This window comes from Dendrobates tinctorius, unplaced genomic scaffold (genome assembly GCF_039654945.1).
Source record: "Dendrobates tinctorius isolate UK_male_01 unplaced genomic scaffold, ASM3965494v1 ptg000093l, whole genome shotgun sequence".
NCBI classification, from domain to species: domain Eukaryota; kingdom Metazoa; phylum Chordata; class Amphibia; order Anura; family Dendrobatidae; genus Dendrobates; species Dendrobates tinctorius.
The window spans coordinates 23,046,575-23,067,208 of NW_027361761.1; the positions used below are offsets into that span (position 1 = coordinate 23,046,575).

The 20,634-nt window shown below is 41.7% G+C and overlaps 2 protein-coding genes across 4 annotated transcripts in view; one reads left to right on the top strand and one right to left on the bottom strand.

Annotated features, from left to right (window-relative positions):
• The window catches only part of MEP1A (meprin A subunit alpha), a 71,639-nt gene extending 63,847 nt beyond the window's left edge, over nt 1–7,792 (top strand). Inside the window, exon 14 of the mRNA XM_073586575.1 lies at nt 7,568–7,792. Within this exon, the coding sequence (XP_073442676.1) occupies nt 7,568–7,604 (37 nt within the window). The 3' untranslated portion in view covers nt 7,605–7,792. The remainder of the gene's footprint in view (nt 1–7,567) is intronic.
• Nucleotides 1–20,634, bottom strand: part of LOC141098610 (adhesion G-protein coupled receptor F3-like) — a 130,529-nt gene that overhangs the window by 11,896 nt on the left and 97,999 nt on the right. For all 3 annotated transcript variants that reach the window (XM_073586572.1, XM_073586573.1, XM_073586571.1), the window contains 5 exons: nt 17,490–17,621; nt 16,279–16,478; nt 12,688–12,870; nt 10,390–11,763; nt 694–732 (listed from right to left, as the gene is read on the bottom strand). In XM_073586572.1, the coding sequence (XP_073442673.1) occupies nt 694–732; nt 10,390–11,763; nt 12,688–12,870; nt 16,279–16,478; nt 17,490–17,621 (1,928 nt within the window). The remainder of the gene's footprint in view (nt 1–693; nt 733–10,389; nt 11,764–12,687; nt 12,871–16,278; nt 16,479–17,489; nt 17,622–20,634) is intronic.

Consider the following 20,634-nt stretch of genomic DNA (forward strand, 5'->3'; position numbering starts at 1 on the left):
GTCTATGGATGCAATAAAAAACGCATGGAAAATGCACCAAACGTGTGACTTGCGATTAAATCGCACAACTTCTCCAGGTCTACAGGATAGGGCATCAGGCATTGGCATTGGATGTCAGTTTGATGCTTAGATGCGATTAAAATTGGTTCCTTGCCGGAAAATGGGATGACAGACGGATATCTGGCCAAGAATTCTTTGTGCGATTTCGTTAAAATGGTACCGATTTTTTAATGGTTGTGTGTGACTCCAGCCTTAATCAAAATCTGCTCCCTCCTATTCATCTGTCTCCACATCCTCCATGCACCCAATAGCACACGGTAATTGCACTATGACAGATCCTGGTTGATGTCCGGATAGTGCAGCTTACTTTGAAAACCCTTATTATAATAATGATGGCTGGACCACAACACCATGTTCTACCTTTTGTGACCCCCAATTTCCTTAGAGATTGTAAGCTTGCGAGCAGGACCCTCACTCTTCCTGAAACTGTTGAGATGTGTTATATTCTATTGGTTTTATTGTCTGTTCATGTCTCCGTTTAATTGTAAAGTGCTGCGCAATATGTTAGCACTATATTAATAAAACTTATTATAAATTATTATTATTATAATGGCTGTTATGACTGAACGTAAGACCACACTAGATCTTTTCTAGACAATCCAATCTATACAACTTAATAATGTAATAACTTACCTTTCTTTCTGTGATGCAAGTTAGAAGAATAAAGAAGCCCTGCAAAAAATATATACAGATTAAACTATAACAGATGTGTAAAATAACATATGTAAAGCTCAGTTTATATCTGCATTGGATGGTATAGAGTGCTATACATCCCAACAAAACAACAGACACCAAGTCAGAAACCGATGGTCCTCTATTAATAAGACATTGGAGTCTGTCTGATGGTAGGCATCATGTCATTGATCCAATGCTTTGTTGTGATTTCCTTTATAAATGGAAACCATGATACAGATGTGAATAGAGGTCTAATTGTTACCATACAGAAAAACATATGCTGCAATACCAGACGAGACACAGCTAGTAGACAACAGGAGAACTGGGGAAAGAATTCATATAATCCACTAGCTGAAGAGCCCGGCGCTGTCCGGGCATAGTAACTAACTACGGTTAGTTATAACAAATTATAATGATTATATCTATAAAGCTGAGTGTATAGCCCCGCAAACTTCGCATAGCCACATTCACTATAATATCCACATCATCCCGTCAGCCAGAGCTAACAGACTACTACCCCTAATATCCCACATCATCCCGTCAGCCAGAGCTACCGGACTACTACCCCTAATATCCCACATCATCCCGTCAGCCAGAGCCACCGGACTACTACCCCTAATATCCCACATCATCCCGTCAGCCAGAGCTACCGGACTACTACCCCTAATATCCCACATCATCCCGTCAGCAAGAGCCACCGGACTACTACCACTAATATCCCACATCATCCCGTCAGCCGGAGCTACCGGACTACTACCCCTGATATCCCACATCATCCCGTCAGCCTGGGGTCAGAACCAGAGCGCTGAGTGGAACGGTCCTAACTTCCATACCGGGGATCACTTTAAGAGAGGGCTGGCATCAGGACCAGAGCGCTGAGTTGGATTGCCCTGACTTCCATACCAATGATCCCTTTAATAGAAGCCTGGGGTGAGAATCAGAGCACTGAGGGATTTACTCTAATTTCCATACCGGAGATCCCTTTAAGAGAGGCCTGGGGTCATTACCAAAGCTCAGAGTGGATTTGCCCTCACTTCCATACTGGGGTTCCCTTTAAGAGGGGCCTGGGATCAGAACCAGAGCGCTGAATGGAATTGCCCTAACTTCCATACCAATGATCCCTTTAAGAGAGACTGGGGTCAGAAACAGAGCGCTGAGTGGATTTGCCCTGACTTGCATACCAATGATCCCTTTAATAGAATCCTGGGGTCAGAACCACAGTGCTGAGTGGAACGGTCCTAACTTCCATACCGGGGATCCCTTTACGAGTGCCTTTGGTCAGTACCAGAGCATTTAAAGGCAATTGCCCTGACTTCCATACCGGGTGTCCCTTTAAGAGAGCCTGGGGTCAGAACCAGAACGCTGAGTGGAATTGCCCTGACTTCCATACCAGGGACCCCTTTAAGAAAGGCCTGGGGTCAGAACCAAAGCGCTGGATGGATTTGCCCTAACATCCATACCGGGGATCCCTTTAAGAGAAGCCTGGGGTCAGAATCAGAGCACTGAGGGATTTGTCCTATCTTCCATACCGGAGATCCCTTTAAGAGAGGCCCGGGGTCAGTATCAAAGCGCAGTATGGATTTGCCCTCACTTCCGTACCGGGGATCCCTTTAAGAGACCCTAGGGTCAGAACCCAAGCGCTTAGTGGAATTGCCCTAACTTCCATGCCAATGATCCTAAAGAGAGGCCTGGGGTCAGTATCAGAGCGCTGAGGGATTTGCCCTGACTTGCATACTGGAGATCCCTTTAAGAGGGAAGATGTGCCTAAGGGATGGAGGATGTGTGATGGGTATATGGGCAGGGAGCGGGTGATTCATTTCTGTCATGTGCTCTCTGCTCCTTTCTGGGGGGGGCAGACAATGGTTGGGAGCTTATGTTCCTGGGGATGCTAGATTTCTCCCACCATGTCAGTGTCTGCTGAGGTGTTGTCGAGTGGGGAAAACTGTTGCTCATAGCAACTAATCACAGCTCAGCTTCTTTTAAACAGCTCTGGTGAAATGAAAGATGCTTAGTGATTGGTTGAAAGGAAAACTTTTGCTCATAGCAACCAATCAGATGCTTTGTGATTGGTTGGTGATACACACATACACACACATACATTCAATTTTATATATATAGATTAAGGTCTTCATTTCAATGCTAGGGAGATATATGCTCTTTAACAATGAAACTGTTAGGTTATGTGCCCACGTATCGTTTTTTAAACGCTCAGGAAACGTGTTCTCCTTCCCGGAAACCCGCGTTTTTGATGCGTTTTTTTCCGCGCGTCTTTTGGACTATAGGAAATAGCCAAAAACACGGACCTAACCAGAAATTAATGAACATGCTGCGTTTTTTACCGCTAAGCGTTTCCTTAGTGGTAAAAAACGCATCCATTGGCACAAAAAGGCCAAAATGCATTTAAATGAACGGGATGCTTCTTTTAAGTGTTTTTGATGCGGTTTGACACCGAAAAACGCATGAAAAACGCTTAAAAAAACGCTACGTGGGCACACAGCCTAACACCATGAATTAAAGGTTGTGGAATGATGGAAATCACAAGATGGATAGACATATTCCTGATATGCAACTGATGAAAATGGAAACAAAGTTTTGAAAACATCTCGATTTATTCAGTCTGGCGTATGAGCCGATACTGCTATCAATGAGGTTGTTAATGGTTGTATACACAGCTGCTTTGAATGCACTTGGGCAAATATCAAGGTCTGCTACTGGCAGCTCCATGTGTAATCACTGACCAATAGTCCGGAGATGCTGCAGGCAATGGTAGCACATTTGGGTCATGCAGGCTGCTCACAGCAGCACGAACGTGATGCGGCCTGGCTTTGTTTTATTAAAAAATGGCCTTCCCCTGGTTACACAACTAAATCAGTGTACCTCTAGCGAAGATGACTGAAGACTAGAGAAGTCCGGCTACCGAACATTATTCCAATCCACACTATAAACCAAGAGTTTGACCTGTGGGATGTTCCGTTGTGAAAGCCTCTTCCTGGCATTTCACAAGTGGTCTCCAGACTTGCCTCCTGCTATAATTGTGTCCAAGACAAAAATAAGACTCATCACTGTAGAGAATAGACCTCCATTCCAGCCTCCATTCCCACCTTGCTCTGCACCATAATAGCCTTTGAGAGCGGCGGCATGAGGTCAGTGTAACACCTCTGAAGATTAAGGCTAGTTTCACACTAGCGCTTTTGAGCGCAGCGACAGCCTGCGCACGGCCGCCGCTAAGCCCCGCCCCCTGCCGCGCCTCCGCCGGTAGCTCCGCCTACCGGCGCATAACGCTGCATGCGTCCTGCGTCCCCTATCTTTATCACTGGGGGCGCAGCCCGTGCGTAGTATGCGTTTGGCGGCGCATGCGTCCTTCTGACGGTGCGCCGACCTGCGCCAAACGCAACCTGCTGCAGTTTGGTTGCGCTCGGCGCACCGTCAAAAAGGCGCATGCGCCGCCAAACGCATACTGCGCACGGCCTGCGCCCCCAGTGACAAAGATAGGGGACGCAGGACGCATGCAGCGTCATGCGCCGGTAGGCTGAGCTACCGGCGGAGGTGCGGCAGGGGGCGGGGCTTAGCGGCGGCCGTGCGCAGGCCGTCGCTGCGCTCAAAAGCGCTAGTGTGAAACTAGCCTTAGCTTTGTATGTGACTCCCAATTTCACTTGCACTACAGAATCATGGAACCAGAGGTTCTGAATTGTCTTCCACTGAGGACATTGGAGACATCATTGGTAGGTGCTTACGCATGAGCTGCCAGCAGTGGATCTTGATGATTTGCCCAATTGCATTCAGCATGTGTCATGAATGTGCCGCATTCTCCTGGGACCTGTGGTACATCTAGGAATAGAAGATTGCGGCAGCCATTCATGAGTTTAGAGTTCCTTGTGGTCTATTGGCTGTGCTGCTTATTGGAACCACACTCTACCATCAAATAAACATGTGTCTGGTTTCCCTCCATGCTAACAATAGAATCTTCATTCTGTTCCTGGCTTCATTGGAGAAATTTTCTGGAGATTGTTGCATGCTGTTTGCTGTAAATAACTCTACCTTCCCCTTCTGGCATTTTCTGTGTTGCTTTTCTGCCTCTTTGCTGTGTACCCATTTTCCTTTTGTCTTTTATCCTATGTATCTGTCGTTTGATTGTGCCTTGGTTTGCCACTGTATGGCCAGATGGTGTTACCCTTTTACTCCTGTCCCTTTCCATTCTTGGGGGGGGGGGGGAAGGTGAAAGCTACATAGGTTTTCATAGGAACAAAATGAAGTACGAGACCTGGGCATCTCCACCTTCAGTGGTAACTCTAGGTTTAGCGATAAACTAGGGCCCCCCTAGATTAAGGGACAGTATAGAGTGTCCCCTTCCCAACTTTCCTACGATCACAGCGGGACAGAGCGGCAGAATATTCCTCAAATGAACGTTAATAACCTCACTATTAGTAGCTGAGGCTGTAAGTGCAGGGATTCCTGTACTTGGCGCTCATACTCTATACATGAATAAATCGAGCCTTTTTGAAAATTTAGTTTTTTTCATCATTTGCAGATCAATAACACGTCTCTTCATCCTGAAATTTCCATTATTCCACAACTATTCCTTCCTAGTGTTGCAATTTCAACTTTGAGGATGTATATTTTTTAGCGATTATTCAGACGTCAGATTTTTCCTTACAAGTGCTATCCATGGTTTTCATGGATAGCCCTCGTAATTGTGATAGCCTATAGGACCATTCACTTGTCTGATCTTTTTCCTCGGACCGAGTGGTCCACGACAAATACCGATGGTCGGATCAAAATTGTCAATGCAAGTAAATGGGACTGTGAAAAAATTGGACTGCATTCTGATGACATCTGAGTGTTTTTTTTTTTTTTAATTCCTCCATGTACGAGAAAATCAGATGACACCCAGAACACACTCTGACCAAACTCTGATGAGAATAATTGATTCGATTTTCAAGTATGTGGAAAAAAAAAGGAGGTGTGAATGAGGCCCTACTTTTGCACAGACACCGCTGTGTAAGGTTTTTGTATTTCGACATATATTTTCCAGTTCACTTAAAGGGGTTGCCCACCTTTAGGGTGTGTGCACACGCTGCGGATTCTGCTGCGGATTTTTCGTTTTACCTGCGGATTAGCCTGCGATTTTCCCCTGCGGTTTGACCCTGATCATGGAGCAGGTGTCAAGCCGCTGCGGAATTCGCACTAAGAAGTGACATGCTGTGGATTTAAAACCACAGCAAATCCGTGCGGAAAAATCCGCAGCATGTGCCCGGCGTTTTTTGTCTTGCATTTATTTCAATGCTACTGTACAACGCAGCAGAATCCGCAACGTGTGCACGCACCCTCACAATTAACATTTTTTTTTTACAAGCTCTTTCTTTTCCTGCACACTCAACTTTGATGTGATCTGTGGTCATAAATCAGCTGGGAAGAACTTAGAAAAAAACAGATGAAATAGTTTACAAACTCCCCATCAGACTGTGATAGTGGTCTGACTGACTGATTATACGTTAACTCATTCTGCAGTCAGCAAGTCAGTGTGTCATAGAAGCAAAACAGTCCAACATTTTTAATGAAACCCAAATGCAAAAATAAATTCTAGCTCAGAATACATGCACTTACATAATTTTAAAAAAATTGTCTAGAAAGCTGGAAAACCTGTTTTAAGTTTTTCATTTAAGACTTTTAAGAGGTATTGTAAATCCGGATTCGAACAGGATGGCACATTTGACTTCTCCGTATCCCGCTTTTGTTTTTTCCTCCCTTTCTTCCGAGAGCCATAACTTTTTTTTTTTATTTTTGCATCAACACACGTGGGAAAAAATGTGTGTGTGTTGTGCATAAATATGTGACTCTTCAGATGTTGTATTAGTCTATATGCCTGATGAAGAGACCTGAGCACTCTCGAAAGCTTGCAATGTGTTACCATCTTTTCAGTTAGGCCGAAATCACACTAGCGATTAAATGTTATTCTATGGTGCAGCTCCCATCATGCGATTTTTTTTTTTTTTTTTTCTGAACGTTTCCTCGGACCGAGACAATCGCAGCATGCTGCAATTGTCACCGATTTTCGGATCGGACTCGCCAATGCAAGTCTATGGGGGCGTGAAAAAATCGGATTACAAACGGACCAGATATGTGAGTTGCGATAAAATCGCACCCGGTGTCCTTTACAAAAGCCGGCAATTCATTTAGCAATACAGTAAAATCACACTGACCGGTTAAATAAAGAAACGAAAGAATAGATATATATATAGTATTCTATGTGTCAATAATTCATACAGTTCTTCATAGCAGAATAGCCACTGTAACATTTGCCGGCTTCTGTAAATTCATTCCCCTACCCGACATGAATTGACACATGGTTTACATATGGTTAACCATTTCATTTCATGTTTTTTTTTATGTCTATCACTAGAAATTACATGAGGGTTTTTGTGTAAAATTTTGGAGTTGTAGGTGTTAATTTAAGGGGTTAATTCGTTGTTCAAAATTGCAGGGAATTCCGCTGAGGTCACTGAGGCTGCAGAGAGTCCCTGCAATTTTTGTACAACGAATTAACCCCTTAAATTAACACCTACAACTCCAAAATTTTACACAAAAACCCTCATCTAATTACTAGTGATAGACATTAAAAAAAAAACATGAAATGAAATGGTTAACCATATGTAAACCATGTGTCAATTCATGTCGGGTAGGGGAGTGATTTTACAGAAGCCGGCAAATGTTACAGTGGCTATTCTGCTATGAAGAACTGCATGAATTATAAATATATACAGTATATGTATATATATATGTATTCTATGTGTCTATATCTATTCTTTCCTTTGTGTTTGAAAACCTATCATAGGGCTCCATTAGAGGTCCATTTTGCAAGTCTGCGATAAAATCTCGGCAGATGGATGACAAACGGATGCTTACATGCGAATAAAATCGGTTCTACGCTGGAAAATCGGATCACAGACGGAGCCATGGTGAAGAAACCTTTGTGCGATTTCGGACCGTTAAAATGGGAGCGATTTTTTTAATCGTTGTGTGTGACTCCAGCCTTAGCCATTAAAAGGTATCAACCACTGAGGACTCTCAATTCTGAATATTTTTCTATCTACTGGCTAACACGGTACAAAGATATACATCTTTCCTGTATGAAAATAAGCGTGAAAATTTGTTAAAATTTTTTTTGCATTTGTCACCATTTTCCGAGATCCGTAATGTTTTCATTTTTCTGGCTCTGGGGCTGGGAGAGGGCTTATTTTTTGTGCCCAAAGCTGACTTTTTACTGATATCATTTTGGGATAGATAAGATGCTATGTATAGAGAAAATCACGGTCAACTATGAACAAAAGCTAACCGCTGGCTTTCCCAGGAGAATCCTAATTACAGGAATGGGGATCATCAGCAGACGCCCAGCTGTCATGAGAGCCCATCGGCCCCTGTGATCATGTCCCGGGCGCACCGCTGGGACCCTAGAATGATGCGCTTCCTTCTGGCGCTTGTTAAATGCCGCTGCCAAGGCTGATAGCGGCACATAATAACTTATTAAATCAACCATCATGTGCAGGGAAATATGCGGGCTCAGCATGCAAGCCCGAATTAAAGGCAGGGATGTGACAGATGATGTAACTTTACGTCATATGTTGTGAAGAGGTTAAAAATAAAGATATTAAAAAACTTATAAAATACACATATTTGGTATCACCCTGTCCAGAAAAGTCTGATCTATCAAACTATAAAATTAATTTAACCCGATCTGCAAACACTGTAAACAGAAAAAAAGAAAAACTCTAAAACTGTGTTTTTTTTGGTCGCCGCAACGCCACAAAAAATGCAATAAGAAGTGATGAAAATGTCATATCTATCTCAAAATGGTATCAATAAAAATGTCTCGCCCCGCAAACAACCCAAAAAATAAGAACATTATTGGTTCGAAAAAATGTACATTTTTTTTTTTTTTTTACAAATTTATGATTTTATTTTCTCCACTATATAATAATAATAAAAAAAAAAATGGACAAGTTTTGGGAGTGCTGTAATCGTACTGAGGAGGAGAATCATACTGTCAGGTCATTTTTCTTATACAGTGTACGCCGTAAAAACAATTCCCAGAAAACAATGTTCGAACTGAATTTTTTCCCCCCGCAATATCACTATACTAGGATTTTTTTCCCATTTTTCAGTACAGTATGTGGTGAAAATGCAAAAACGGTAATTGGCCACGTTGGGAAGGGGTTGCATTTATATTTTGACATATCAGTCTTTTATGGAAGTGACCATGTAAAATTTTTTATTTATTTTTTAATTTGAAAAAGGGAATGATTGAAACTTTCATATTTTTTTTATTTTGTAATATTTCTAAGACACTTTTTATATAATTCTATTTTATTTTTTAGTTGTGAGCTTATGATTGTTTGTACTACAGTATATAGTTCAATACTACAGCAGTTTAGAGCAAAATTACTGTTTTCCTATGAAGCCCAGCAACTAGCTGGTTAACCTCTTCGGGGTCGATCATTGACTTTAAATATCTGGGCGGACCCTCTCGCACTTTGCAGTGATGTTTAAAAACGTTACTGCATTGTAGCACAGCTACATGCGCATCTGAATAAAGAAGGCACGATTACCGTTTGTGGCTTCTCTATCATTGTATGCACAGCGCTAAACAAGTGCAGTGTATGCAGTATTAGGAAATGCTGGTGGCGCTTCCTCCTCCATACACAATGGTCAAGTGTTCAGGGAACAGGAGCTGCTGGGTCATAGGAGAAACAGACAGATCTGCGATGCAGTCAGGAAGCTGCATTTTCCCTGTAACTGGGGCTAATGTACCAGTTCCAGGTACAAGGGAAATGAAAACATTTACATTTTGAAATGCCCCCAGCCCTACTCCCAAAGGTCTTTTTTTGACCTTATTGGGGACAAAATGTGTAAAATAAATTAAAAATATCATGAATAGATAAATAAAAAAGCAACTGTCAAACTAAATCCCAGCTACTAGCCTCGACTGCAAAAAAATAGTGTTTATTATATAAAAATAATTATTACAGAATTGGAAACAATTTTTTAAATATATTTTAGTGGTATTTTGTGGTCACTAAAAAGGGAAATACAAACACTTATTTCCCCTCTGATGACGTCCAATATCATAGAAAAGGGAGTATAACGATGACATAAAAATTAAGCTCACATAAAAAAACAAAATGCAAAAACTACTTGAATATAAGAATGTTAAAAAAATGTGGACCTCTTTAAACGGCATATATGAAATATCTTGAAAATGGGACTGGTCAGGAACTCTTTCAAGAAACCTCATAAAATGTGGAACTGAGATCTAACTCTGTCAATCACATCAACAGTGATGTGGTGGAGACACATGATCATTACCTCTCCGTTCACATAAAGCTACATTTACACTTCCGTGTGTAGTGTCAGTGTACTGTCTGATTTTTATTTCGGACAGCTTGCAGATCCATTGAGTATGTCTCGAGCCTCCCAGATCTCACACTTAGATCTGTGATGTTCATGGATGTGTGAAAATACCCATGAAACTCTTTTCGTTCTAATGAGAAATTGGGCAGCATACAGACTTTGTAGGCATAGATCGTAAACCATTTAATACTATACAAATATACTATCTAGTGTGATATATTTATATAAACTAGACCTTAGTTTTGTTACCTGGAAAGCATTCATTGTAGCAAATCCATATGTGAATATCTGTTTGGTCAAGTAATCAAGATCAGTCAATAGAGCAAATCCAAAGGACCAAGTTAATCCAAAAACTGGGGTTAAAACCACGATGGCCTTCAAGATGCTCTTTGCTGTATCCCGGTCTTCTGGATGGTTCTTATCAGAAACAGAAGGACGCGATAACTTGGCGATGACAACCAGAAGAGTAAGAAAGTTGAAGACGATGATAGATCCAGCTGGTATGGCGAATGCATAAATGGCACCACTCCCTGGATTCAACCAACATAGTTGCTCGTGACTATATCTACCTTTAGGGTAGAAATATAAAAATGTGCCAGCAGCAATGAAAGCTGGGATCAGATACCCAACGATAAATGACAGGGAAACATAAACCCTCTTTCTTAAATGGTGGAAGACAAAAAGTAATTGATGCAAGAGCATCACACTCTGGGCAAAGGTCCAGAAGAATAGGGCTAGGTAGAAGAAATGGTTTAAAAATGTTATCGAGAGGCAGATGAGCTTCTTAGTGATGACAGAAGGAAATGCTGAAGACAAGAAGCAGATGTCTGCACATAGTAGAGACATTGCGATGTTGACCAAGGAGATGTGTCGAAAGTACGAGATATTTGTCCTCACTACGGCTTTCCATACATACCACTCAATCAGGACACAGATACAGAGTGAAAATATGGAGACGCCAAGTCCAGCATAAGTTATTTCCTCGATTAGAGCCAAAGGTTCTGCCTTTATAGACATAAGAACAGCGAATGAGGTCAAGTGGCTGCAACTACAGTAGGTTACATTGCCTTCTTCCATTGAAGCGCAACCAACATCTGACCACGCCCCACCAGAACCTTGAAGAGAGAAGTCCCAGAAAACACAGTGTTGAGAATATCTATTATCCGACGTGTTTGTCTTGAAAGACATTAAGATATCACAAGAAGCTGAGGTAGAACCCGATAGCCGTATAGAAGTAGATTGCACAAGGCTATTCAATTGTGAGTCATTAAACTTTTCAGTGGTACTTGGCAGGAGACCTCCAATGGTGCTGAAGGCTACACTGGTAATCTTGACATTGCCTTTTTGCAGAAGTGAGGATATAGCTTGCTCATCAATTGACATGCTCACACCAAGTTTTCCAAAGGTCTTCTTATAGTCTTGCACAACTTGGCCTATTTCATATACTTTGCCTTTTAACTGGATATTTTCTAGATCAATTTCAAAGGAGCCATTGTCTGCACGAAGAAGCTGGCTAAACCGTTCAACAGATTGAAGCACACTAGAAGCTGGAGGACTTTTGGAGTCTCTCCACAGAGATGTATAGCTGGGGTTTGTGAGGTTGTTGGCCAAAGTTAGGAAACCCTAAAAGTAAAAGAATGGGATAAATGAGGTTTTAACACTCAGGCACATGTAGAACTCACTTTTTGTTATGCAGTGATACCCCTTTGAGACAACAACCTAAATTTATCCTGCAATGTAGTTCTCCTAGAGGGATTGTCTTCTCGAAGAAGATGGTAGGCATGATATATAGAAGTATTGAAAATATTACAAGATTGTTGAGCCCTATGATTGATTGCAGAGGTCTTGTGCTATCAATGGGACATCACTGTGGTAGTCCTGTCAAAAAAGACCGTCAGAGAACTGTGGAGAGGCAGTGTTGGAGCGGGAAGAGTTTCAGTTATTAATTTTTTTTAGGTCTCTAAAGCAGTCTTTGGAATATTTTACTGTGAAATCAAATATGCAAATTGTCTCTTCAGAGAGACAGAGAACTAGGACTCTATCACCACTTGGAAGTAGCAATCCTACAAGTCATTATAAACCCTTTAATGAGCCTTGCAATATGATTTAGGATAAAAGCCAAATCAGAATCTCAGTTTCCAGACACAGTGTTTTGAGGTATTGTCCCTCATCAGTACAAATTATGAGATCTGATTTGGCTGAGTGAGAGCTAAATCAGATCTCATATTTTGTACTTATGAGGGGCAATACCCCAAAACTCTGTGTCTGGAATTTAAGATTCTGATTTGGCTTTTATCCTAAGTCATATTGCAAGGCTCGTTAAAGGATTGATAATGACTTTTAGGATTGCTACTTCCACTAGGGGCGAACCAAACCTGGGTGTGAAGGATCTCCCATTGGTTCCTGACACTTGCAGGGTCTTACAATTAAGAGGGTTGGGGAATAGATTAGATTGAGTTCTTTTTTTTTTACAGCATTTGGGGAGAGCATGATCTTGGGTGTTTAATGGAAAAAAGAAAAAGAAAGAAAAATAGTTTCTGAACTTACAGTAACCACATCAGAATCAAATGTGTTGTTGAGAGCTGATGCTATTCTAGAGATGGTGCTGAGTATGTTGACCACTGCGGAGATCTCTGCTGTATTATTAATAAATGCTCCACTGCTATTGGACATCTGTTGGATTATTTCTGGTACTTTTACAGCAGAGCTTCCTAGCCCTTCCTCCAGTGCCTGAAAAAAAAAAATAAAACATTAAGCACCAAGTACATAAGTCAATTGTCACAAGAAGAATTTTGCAAGTATCACCAACTGTCATGGCGGCATCAGATTCTGTGTAATCCACAGATTCTTACATTTTTCCTATTAACTCAAGTGATAGCTATTATCAGAGCAGGGTGACTCGGGGGGCATCGACTCAAAGAGCTGCAGCTCCTAGACAGTTTAGCAAGAGTTTAATCTTTGCTGGGCTGGGATTGTTAATCTCGTTTAGTAACATGCTGTGAGAGAACCAATCATGTCTGCTCTCCATCTATAAATGCTGCCTATGCTATGCAGGTAATGCCAGCTATAGTTAGTTTAACCTTGTCTGGAGAGGTGGACACATCCAGGTTTACTGGTGTTCATTCTAAAGTTGCTGCGGGCGGAGTTTGGTGAAACCTTTCTTTTTTCCTTGGTGTTTGTTTTACTTTGTTGCATCAAAGGCTTTATGTGATGAAGAAAGAAGGATTTAGTGCTCCAATGTTGAATAGCAAGGCCTTTTAGTATGATAATGAGAGAAGGCCAAACCAGAACTTCAAAGCTTGAGTAGGAGACACGCCAGCATGGGGCACGAAGGTGCCTGGGGGCTTCAATTAGAATATACCTGTCAGCTGGACACAGGAATACACATCCATTGTCTCTCCCAGCCGCTCCGACTCCATCCTAGGATCATGGATTATGAGCACACCTTTCGAGTTATAGACTCATAAAAAATATCCGCGTGACCCTGAGGAAATCTCGCATCTGGCAGTGCGACTCCTGAGTCGGTGAGGGCTCTGGGACTTGAGATATAGAGATTGGCCCTCCACAGCGACCCAATGGGGCCGTGTTTGCTCTCCACACGACAGGCAAAACAAACCGCATTCACTGGCACCTCTTGTGTCCTGATCCGATCATGCTGTAGAAAGTTACCCCCTTTCTTAGATATTGGGAATAAGTTCTGCAGGGAGCTAAAGGGTGGAGATTATTAGCCCACCCTCTGACACGGGGGGAGGAACCCAGCATGCTTAAGAACTAGCAGCACATGGCAGAGAGTCTCACTCTCACAGAAGAACCAGACGATGATGATCTAAGAAATAACTGAGGACAGATCTGCCAAGGGGAGCAGTGCCCCTTGCTTTGGGGTCTGTCCGGCAACTAAGATTCTTATACCTGTGGACTGCAGAGCTCCCGGTATCCACATGCAACCTACAACCTGGTAAATTGACCTCCAGCTTAATATCTCTAAGTCTTATACCATTATTGTTATATTTTACTCTGACTGCAAATCCACTGTAATTCCGTTGTATAGCTTACTGTATATTTCTGTAATTATCTAGTGCGCCCTTAAGGCAATTAAACCATAAAATTAATCTTGGGCTGATGCTTTTACTCTGATTACGGATCTTAGAATACCCAGCGGGTAACAGGACCTCCTCCCCGGCGGCCATTTGCTTTAGGTGCAGTTCCCTTACTGACCTGAGAGACAAAGGGGGCGCCAGAGAGCTGTGCCTGTGTAGTTACGTCACATTGGTGACGTGGGAGGAACCGGTCTTTCCTCCACACTTTACACTTTTGTTCCTTAGTGTTTTTCCCTGTGAGTCTGCTTTGTGACTGTGCTTCTGTTTTGCCCTGTCTGTCTTGTTTGTGCTTTCCCCATACATTTAACAGATTAGTGCTACTCGGGAGAAACAAGTGATAAACAAGACCCAGGCATCCCCACTATCAGGGGTAATCCTGGGGATAGGGATAGCTAGGGAACCCCTAGCTTGAGGAACAATATAGGAGACCATTTGCTACTACACACTCACACTGTGACATCTATACATTCTAATAAATGTATCCCCATAGGGATCACTGAAGTCTTTTGGGTACTGTGAGGCAGTGACCCCTGTTATAGTTAGGGGGTGTTGTGTGTGCTCCTCAAGATACGCATGCAGGTGTAACTGTGATGGTGAGACAGTGACCGGAATTATTGTAAATGGCTGGTATGTGTTGCAGGAGGATGTCCTCTGCGCTGTAAGCCCAAAATAATGTTGTTCTGGGACCTGTAGTCCCACAAGTGTTTGTCTAGTTTTAAAGAGGTATTACAGGGTTAGTGGGTGAGCTTGGTGGCACTGGCTAACCACACACACATCCCACCTATGGGGGTGGCTACAGTGATATAATGTGACTGATGTCTGGTCACATGGTCAGTGTGTAAGGTCCTGGTTGGCCTGTGTGTTGGAAGGTCCTGCGGGTAGGATCGGATTCCTGAAAAGCACATGGTGAGGCCATTGACCTGAAGGCCTATGTGTTGGAAGGTCCAAGGAGTGGACTTCCTGAAGAGCACATGGAGATGCCGTGTATGTGCAGAGTCTGTGACGGCACTGCGTGGGGGAAGCTACTGTTCTGAGGGTCTGGACTGTCGGGAGTGCCCTGGTGGCAAGGACAGTGACCCTGTAAGGCAGCTTCCCCAGGAGAGAGGACCGATAAGGAGTCAGCGTGTGGAGCAGGAGCTCCAGGAAGGTAACTCCAGAAAAGGGAGTTATGGTAACGGCAGAGGAGTATATGCCATTGGAACAGACTGTCGGTGTCTATTGTGTTCCGTTGATACATGTAATGAACTGGTCGGTGTGCGGTCACCCACAGTAACGGGACAATGTGAGAAGTCCGGCATGTTAAGTGACCGTGAGTTAAGACGTGAACTGTGAAGTGCTATGGACTATAGGTTAGGTCTATGAAGTGTAACATGGCCTCAAGTGGTTTATGATGCCTAAATAAACCAAGTAGACTGTTTTGTGAGGAAAAACGTGCCTGTGTGAATTCATCCCGTTGCCAAGCGAGTGTCCCCAACACACGCAGTAAGCTCTTTCTTATAGTACATACAATATGAGTATATACAGAGCTTATTAAAATCAATGTGAAGCTTATGTAATGTATGGAAAAGTTGAGTCCTCTAAATAATGGTTAGTGCCCTTATACATATTAGATGATAGTCAGCCGAACCCGCCGTGCAGGATTAACCGACCATCTCATGTGTATGGAGGTCTTCCAACAGAAGCTATGGGGGGCGAGAAGGATTGGAGAGCTGGAAGTTTAATGCCCAATCCTTTTGTTTTCAGAAGTGTCTGGTAAAGGTTTTCTTCTCTTCCCCCATTGAAGACACAAGAGTTGAGCGCATATGTTTATGGAAGAGTGAGGAGCGATTTCTAGGTGACAGATGTTTTGTGTATGGCCAGTCTTTCACTTTGGAGATTCTCGTAGCTGACCTTCTCATTGACCCTGACTATTAACTCAGAAATCCCTCAGAGGGTTTTGAAAATACATTTTCCAAACCAAATATCTGTAAAATTTTTACAAAAGTTAGTAACATTGTTTTTCCATATGTTCTGGTGTGTAAGGTAATGATGATTTTGGTACCTGAACATTATTTAAAGCCATCTGCAAGATCTGGTTTATGCAATTGTCCTGTACCATCAGCCACACTCCATCTGCTGTACAATCCCGGGTCAGATATCCAAATTTCCCAGAAGGGCAGGTTGCAGTAGCGGACATGCCAGCTTTTGTAATATTCCAGGTCACCCCATAATTCATATCAATACTGCAAAATTTGTCTTGTGCTAAAGAATAAAAAAACTTTTACATTTCAAAATTTTACAGTAAATTTACTCAAGAAAATGGGAAGCTTCTAGGCCTATATGTAACACCTTCACCAGACCCAGTTATAATATGCCACAGTTTTTCGTCTGTTTCTTTCGCTTTAGTAATCTAACCCATAAACTTAACTTTGGAATAGATGAAAGGGAGAAAAATTGCAGAAAAAGAATCAAGCCAAGTTGTTGCCTGTTACCACCAAGATTTATGGGGCTGAGAAGATCTGTAGTCACATTTGTTTTAAAAGAAAGGGATAGTTCATCTGTCCTAGATGTTCTTCAGGACTGTCATGCCTTTCTTTGAAGAAAGGCCTTGGTCATAGGAAAGGTCTTAGCTACCATGCAATAAAGGTTCCTTTATGTCAGAGTACCCAAACTGTGGCTCCAGAATCACATGTGGCCAATGGACCCTTCATATGTGGCTTGCGGCTGTCTGCTCAATGATTACCACTTTTAAATGGGTGTTATTACTTTATAAGCGGCACTCAGGTCACTTCTACTTTTTAAGTTGGGACATAAGGGCATTATTACTCATAAGGGGGCATTCAGGGCAATATTAATTTCAAAGAAGGCACTTGTGGCATTATTAGTTTTTGAGAGGTACTCCCCTTATAATGGGTCTCTTGGGCGATTATTACTTTATATGAGGACACTTGGCATTACTATTTCATAAAAGGGCACAAGTACTTTATAGCGGGGCTCAGGCCATTATTACTTTCTAAGACGTCACACGGGGCATTATCACTTTATAAAGGGGCATTTGAAATATTATTAAGTAATAAGGGATATTCGACGGGTTATAACCTTCAAAGAGGTACAAAGGGGATTTCAACGATTTCTCCACATATACTGTAGCTCCCAATGATCTTTCAAAGCTGTATGTGACTCTCAAGATAAGAAACGTTATTGTCCCATCTGGTGGGGATCACCTCTCACTACAGCACCCGTTCTACCTTTCCCATGATCCAGGGTACATACCTTTGATTATAGTCACTGGGATAGTGGACTCTTTTTTCTGTCCAGCTTTATTTGTAAATGTACAGGTGTAGTTAGTGTCATTAGTTGGATGTGGGGGAAACAACGAGTAACATCTCAAGTCCGTTCTATTACCTGTGGAGATAAAAGTTGTTATCATACATATCTGATGCCCATTAATAACACACGTTTGTTGGAAATATTTTTGGGGTTTAGACCTAAAGTCAAAAACTTTTTTTTTTCTTTTTTACACCTAATTGCTTTCTTGATTAATGACTGATTAGTAGGAATTCTAAATATCCATACATTTATTGACTTTACATTATATTACATTTCCATTTTGAGGTTCTCGCCATCTTTTTAGATTTATTAAGCACAGTCAATGATGGTGACATCACCAACTATCCATGACTTAGGCTTTTAGGGTCTCCTTAAAAAACTGTATGTAGGAGAGATTGGCCACCAACTATTCTTCCTGCCTACGCCTTGTACGTGAATTCTTGGCTTTGATACCCTGTGATCAGGAGTGGATTTCTAGGATATTCCATTGATACATGGGTAGTAAGAAGGCTTAGTGGTTAGTACTGTCACATTTCAGTGCAGGGGTCAAATACTACCAAGGAGAACATCTTCAAAGAGGTTGCATTGGTTTCCTCTGGGTTCTCTGGTTTCCTCCCACAATCCAAAAACATACTGATAGGGAATTTAGACCGAGAGCCCCAATGGGGACAGCAATGATTATTTTTTTATAGCACGGTGGATATTATTGATGCTATATACAGTAAGCAAGTAAAATAAATATCTACATCAAGCTATTGACAATTATTTGGTGTGTACGCCATAACAAAATCCAGTAGAAACTCAGTATTACCTGTAACTCTAAAAAATTTTGGGGAATGACAAATGGTCTCTTAACCCCTTCACTACCAAGGGTAGTTTGCACGTTAACTCCCGGGCCAATTTTTACAATTCTGACCACTGTCCCTTTATGAGGTCATAACTCTGAAACGCTTCCGTGGATCCCGGTGATTCTGACACTGTTTTCTCGTGACATATTGTACTTCATGTTAGTGGTAAAATTTCATTCATATAACTTGCGTTTATTTATGAGAAAAACGGAAATTTGGCGAAAATTTTGAAAATTCCGCAATTTTCCAACTTTGAATTTTTATGCCCTTAAATCACAGAGATATGGCACACAAAAAAGTTAATAAGTAACATTTGCCACATGTTTACTTTACATCAGCACAATTTTGGAACCAAAATTTTTATTTGTTAGCAAGATATAAGGGTTAAAAGCTGACCAGCGATCTCTCATTTTTGCAACACCATTTTATTTTTACGGACCACATCACATTTGAAGCCACTTTGAGGGGTCTATATGATAGAAAATACCCAAAAGTGACACCATTTTAAAAACTGCACCCCTTAAGGTGCTTAAAACCACATTCAAGGAGTTTATTAACCCTTCAGGTGCGTCACAGGAATTTTTTGAATATTTAAAAAAAATTAACATTTAACTTTTTTTCACAAAAAAAATTACTTCAGGTTCAATTTTTTTTATTTTACCAAGTGTAACAGGAGAAATTGGACTGCAAAAATTATTGTGCAATTTGTCCTGAGCACGCTGATACCTGATATGTGGGGGGGAACCACTGTTTCGGCGCATGGCAGAGCTCAGAAAGGAAGGAGCGCCGTTTGACTTTTTCAATGCAAAATTGGCTGGAATTCTGATCAGACGCCATGTCGCGTTTGGAGAGCCCCTGATGTACCTAAACAGTGGAAACCCCCCACAAGTGACCCCATTTTTGAAACTAGACCCCCTAAGGAACTTATATAGATATGTGGTGAGAACTTTGAACCCACAAGGGCTTCACAGAAGTTTATAATGCACAGCGGTACAATTAAAAAAATCATATTTTTTCCACAAAATGATCTTTTCACCCCCAATTTTTATTTTCCCAAGGGTAACAGGACCCTAAAAGTTATTGTGCAATTTGTCCTGAGTACACTGATACCCCATATGTGGGTGTAAATGACTATTTGGGCACATGGCAGAGCTCGGAAGGCAAGCAGCGCCATTTGACTTTTTTGGCTGGAATTGAGATCAGACACCATGTCGCGTTTGGAAAGCCCCTGATGTACCAAAACAGTGGAAACCCCCCACAAATGACCCCATTTTGGAAACTAGACCCCCCAAGGAACTTATCTAGATGTGTGGTGAGAACTTTGAACCCCCAAGTGCTTCACAGAAGTTTATAACGCCCAGGCGTGAAAATAACAAAAAAATTTTTTTCCACAAAAATGATATTTTTGCCCCAAAATTTTTATTTTCCTAAGGGCAACAGGAGAAATAGGACCCCAAAAGTTGTTTTGCAAATTGTCCTGATTAGGCTGATACCCCATATGAGTGGGTAAAACACTGTTTGGGTGCATGGCAGGGCTTGGAAGGGAAGGAGCACCATTTGACTTTTTCAACGCAGAATTGGCTGGAATTGAGATCAGATGCCATGTTGCATTTGGAGAGCACCTGATGTGCGCAAATAGTGGAAACCCCCAATTCTAGCCCTAGCCCTAACCCTAGCCCTAACCCTAACCCTAGCCCTAGCCCTAACCCTAGCCCTAACCCTAATGGGAAAATGGAAATAAATCCATTTTTTTAATTTTATTATTTTTCCCTAACTAAGGAGGTGATAACGGGGGGTTTGATTTACTATTTATGGCGGTTTTTATGTTTGACAGCTGTCGCACGCTAAAAGACGCTTTTTATTGTAAAAATAGTTTTTGCATCACCACATATTGAGAGCTATAATTTTTCCATATTTTGACCCACCGAGTCATGTGAGGTCTTATTTTTTGCGGGACGAGTTGACGCTTTTATTGGTATCATGTTCGGGCATGTGACATTTTTTGATCGCTTTTTATTTCGTTTTTTGGGACGCAGAATTTACAAAAACCAGCGTTTCATGAATTTCTTTTGGGTGGTGCGTTTACGCCGTTCCGGGTGCGGTAAAATTTATAAGGCGGTTTTATTCTTCGGGTCAGTACGGTTACAGCGATATCTCATTTAGGTCGTTTTTTTATGTTTTGGCGCTTTTATGCAATGAAAACAATTTTATATAAAAAATAATTATTTTTGCATCACTTT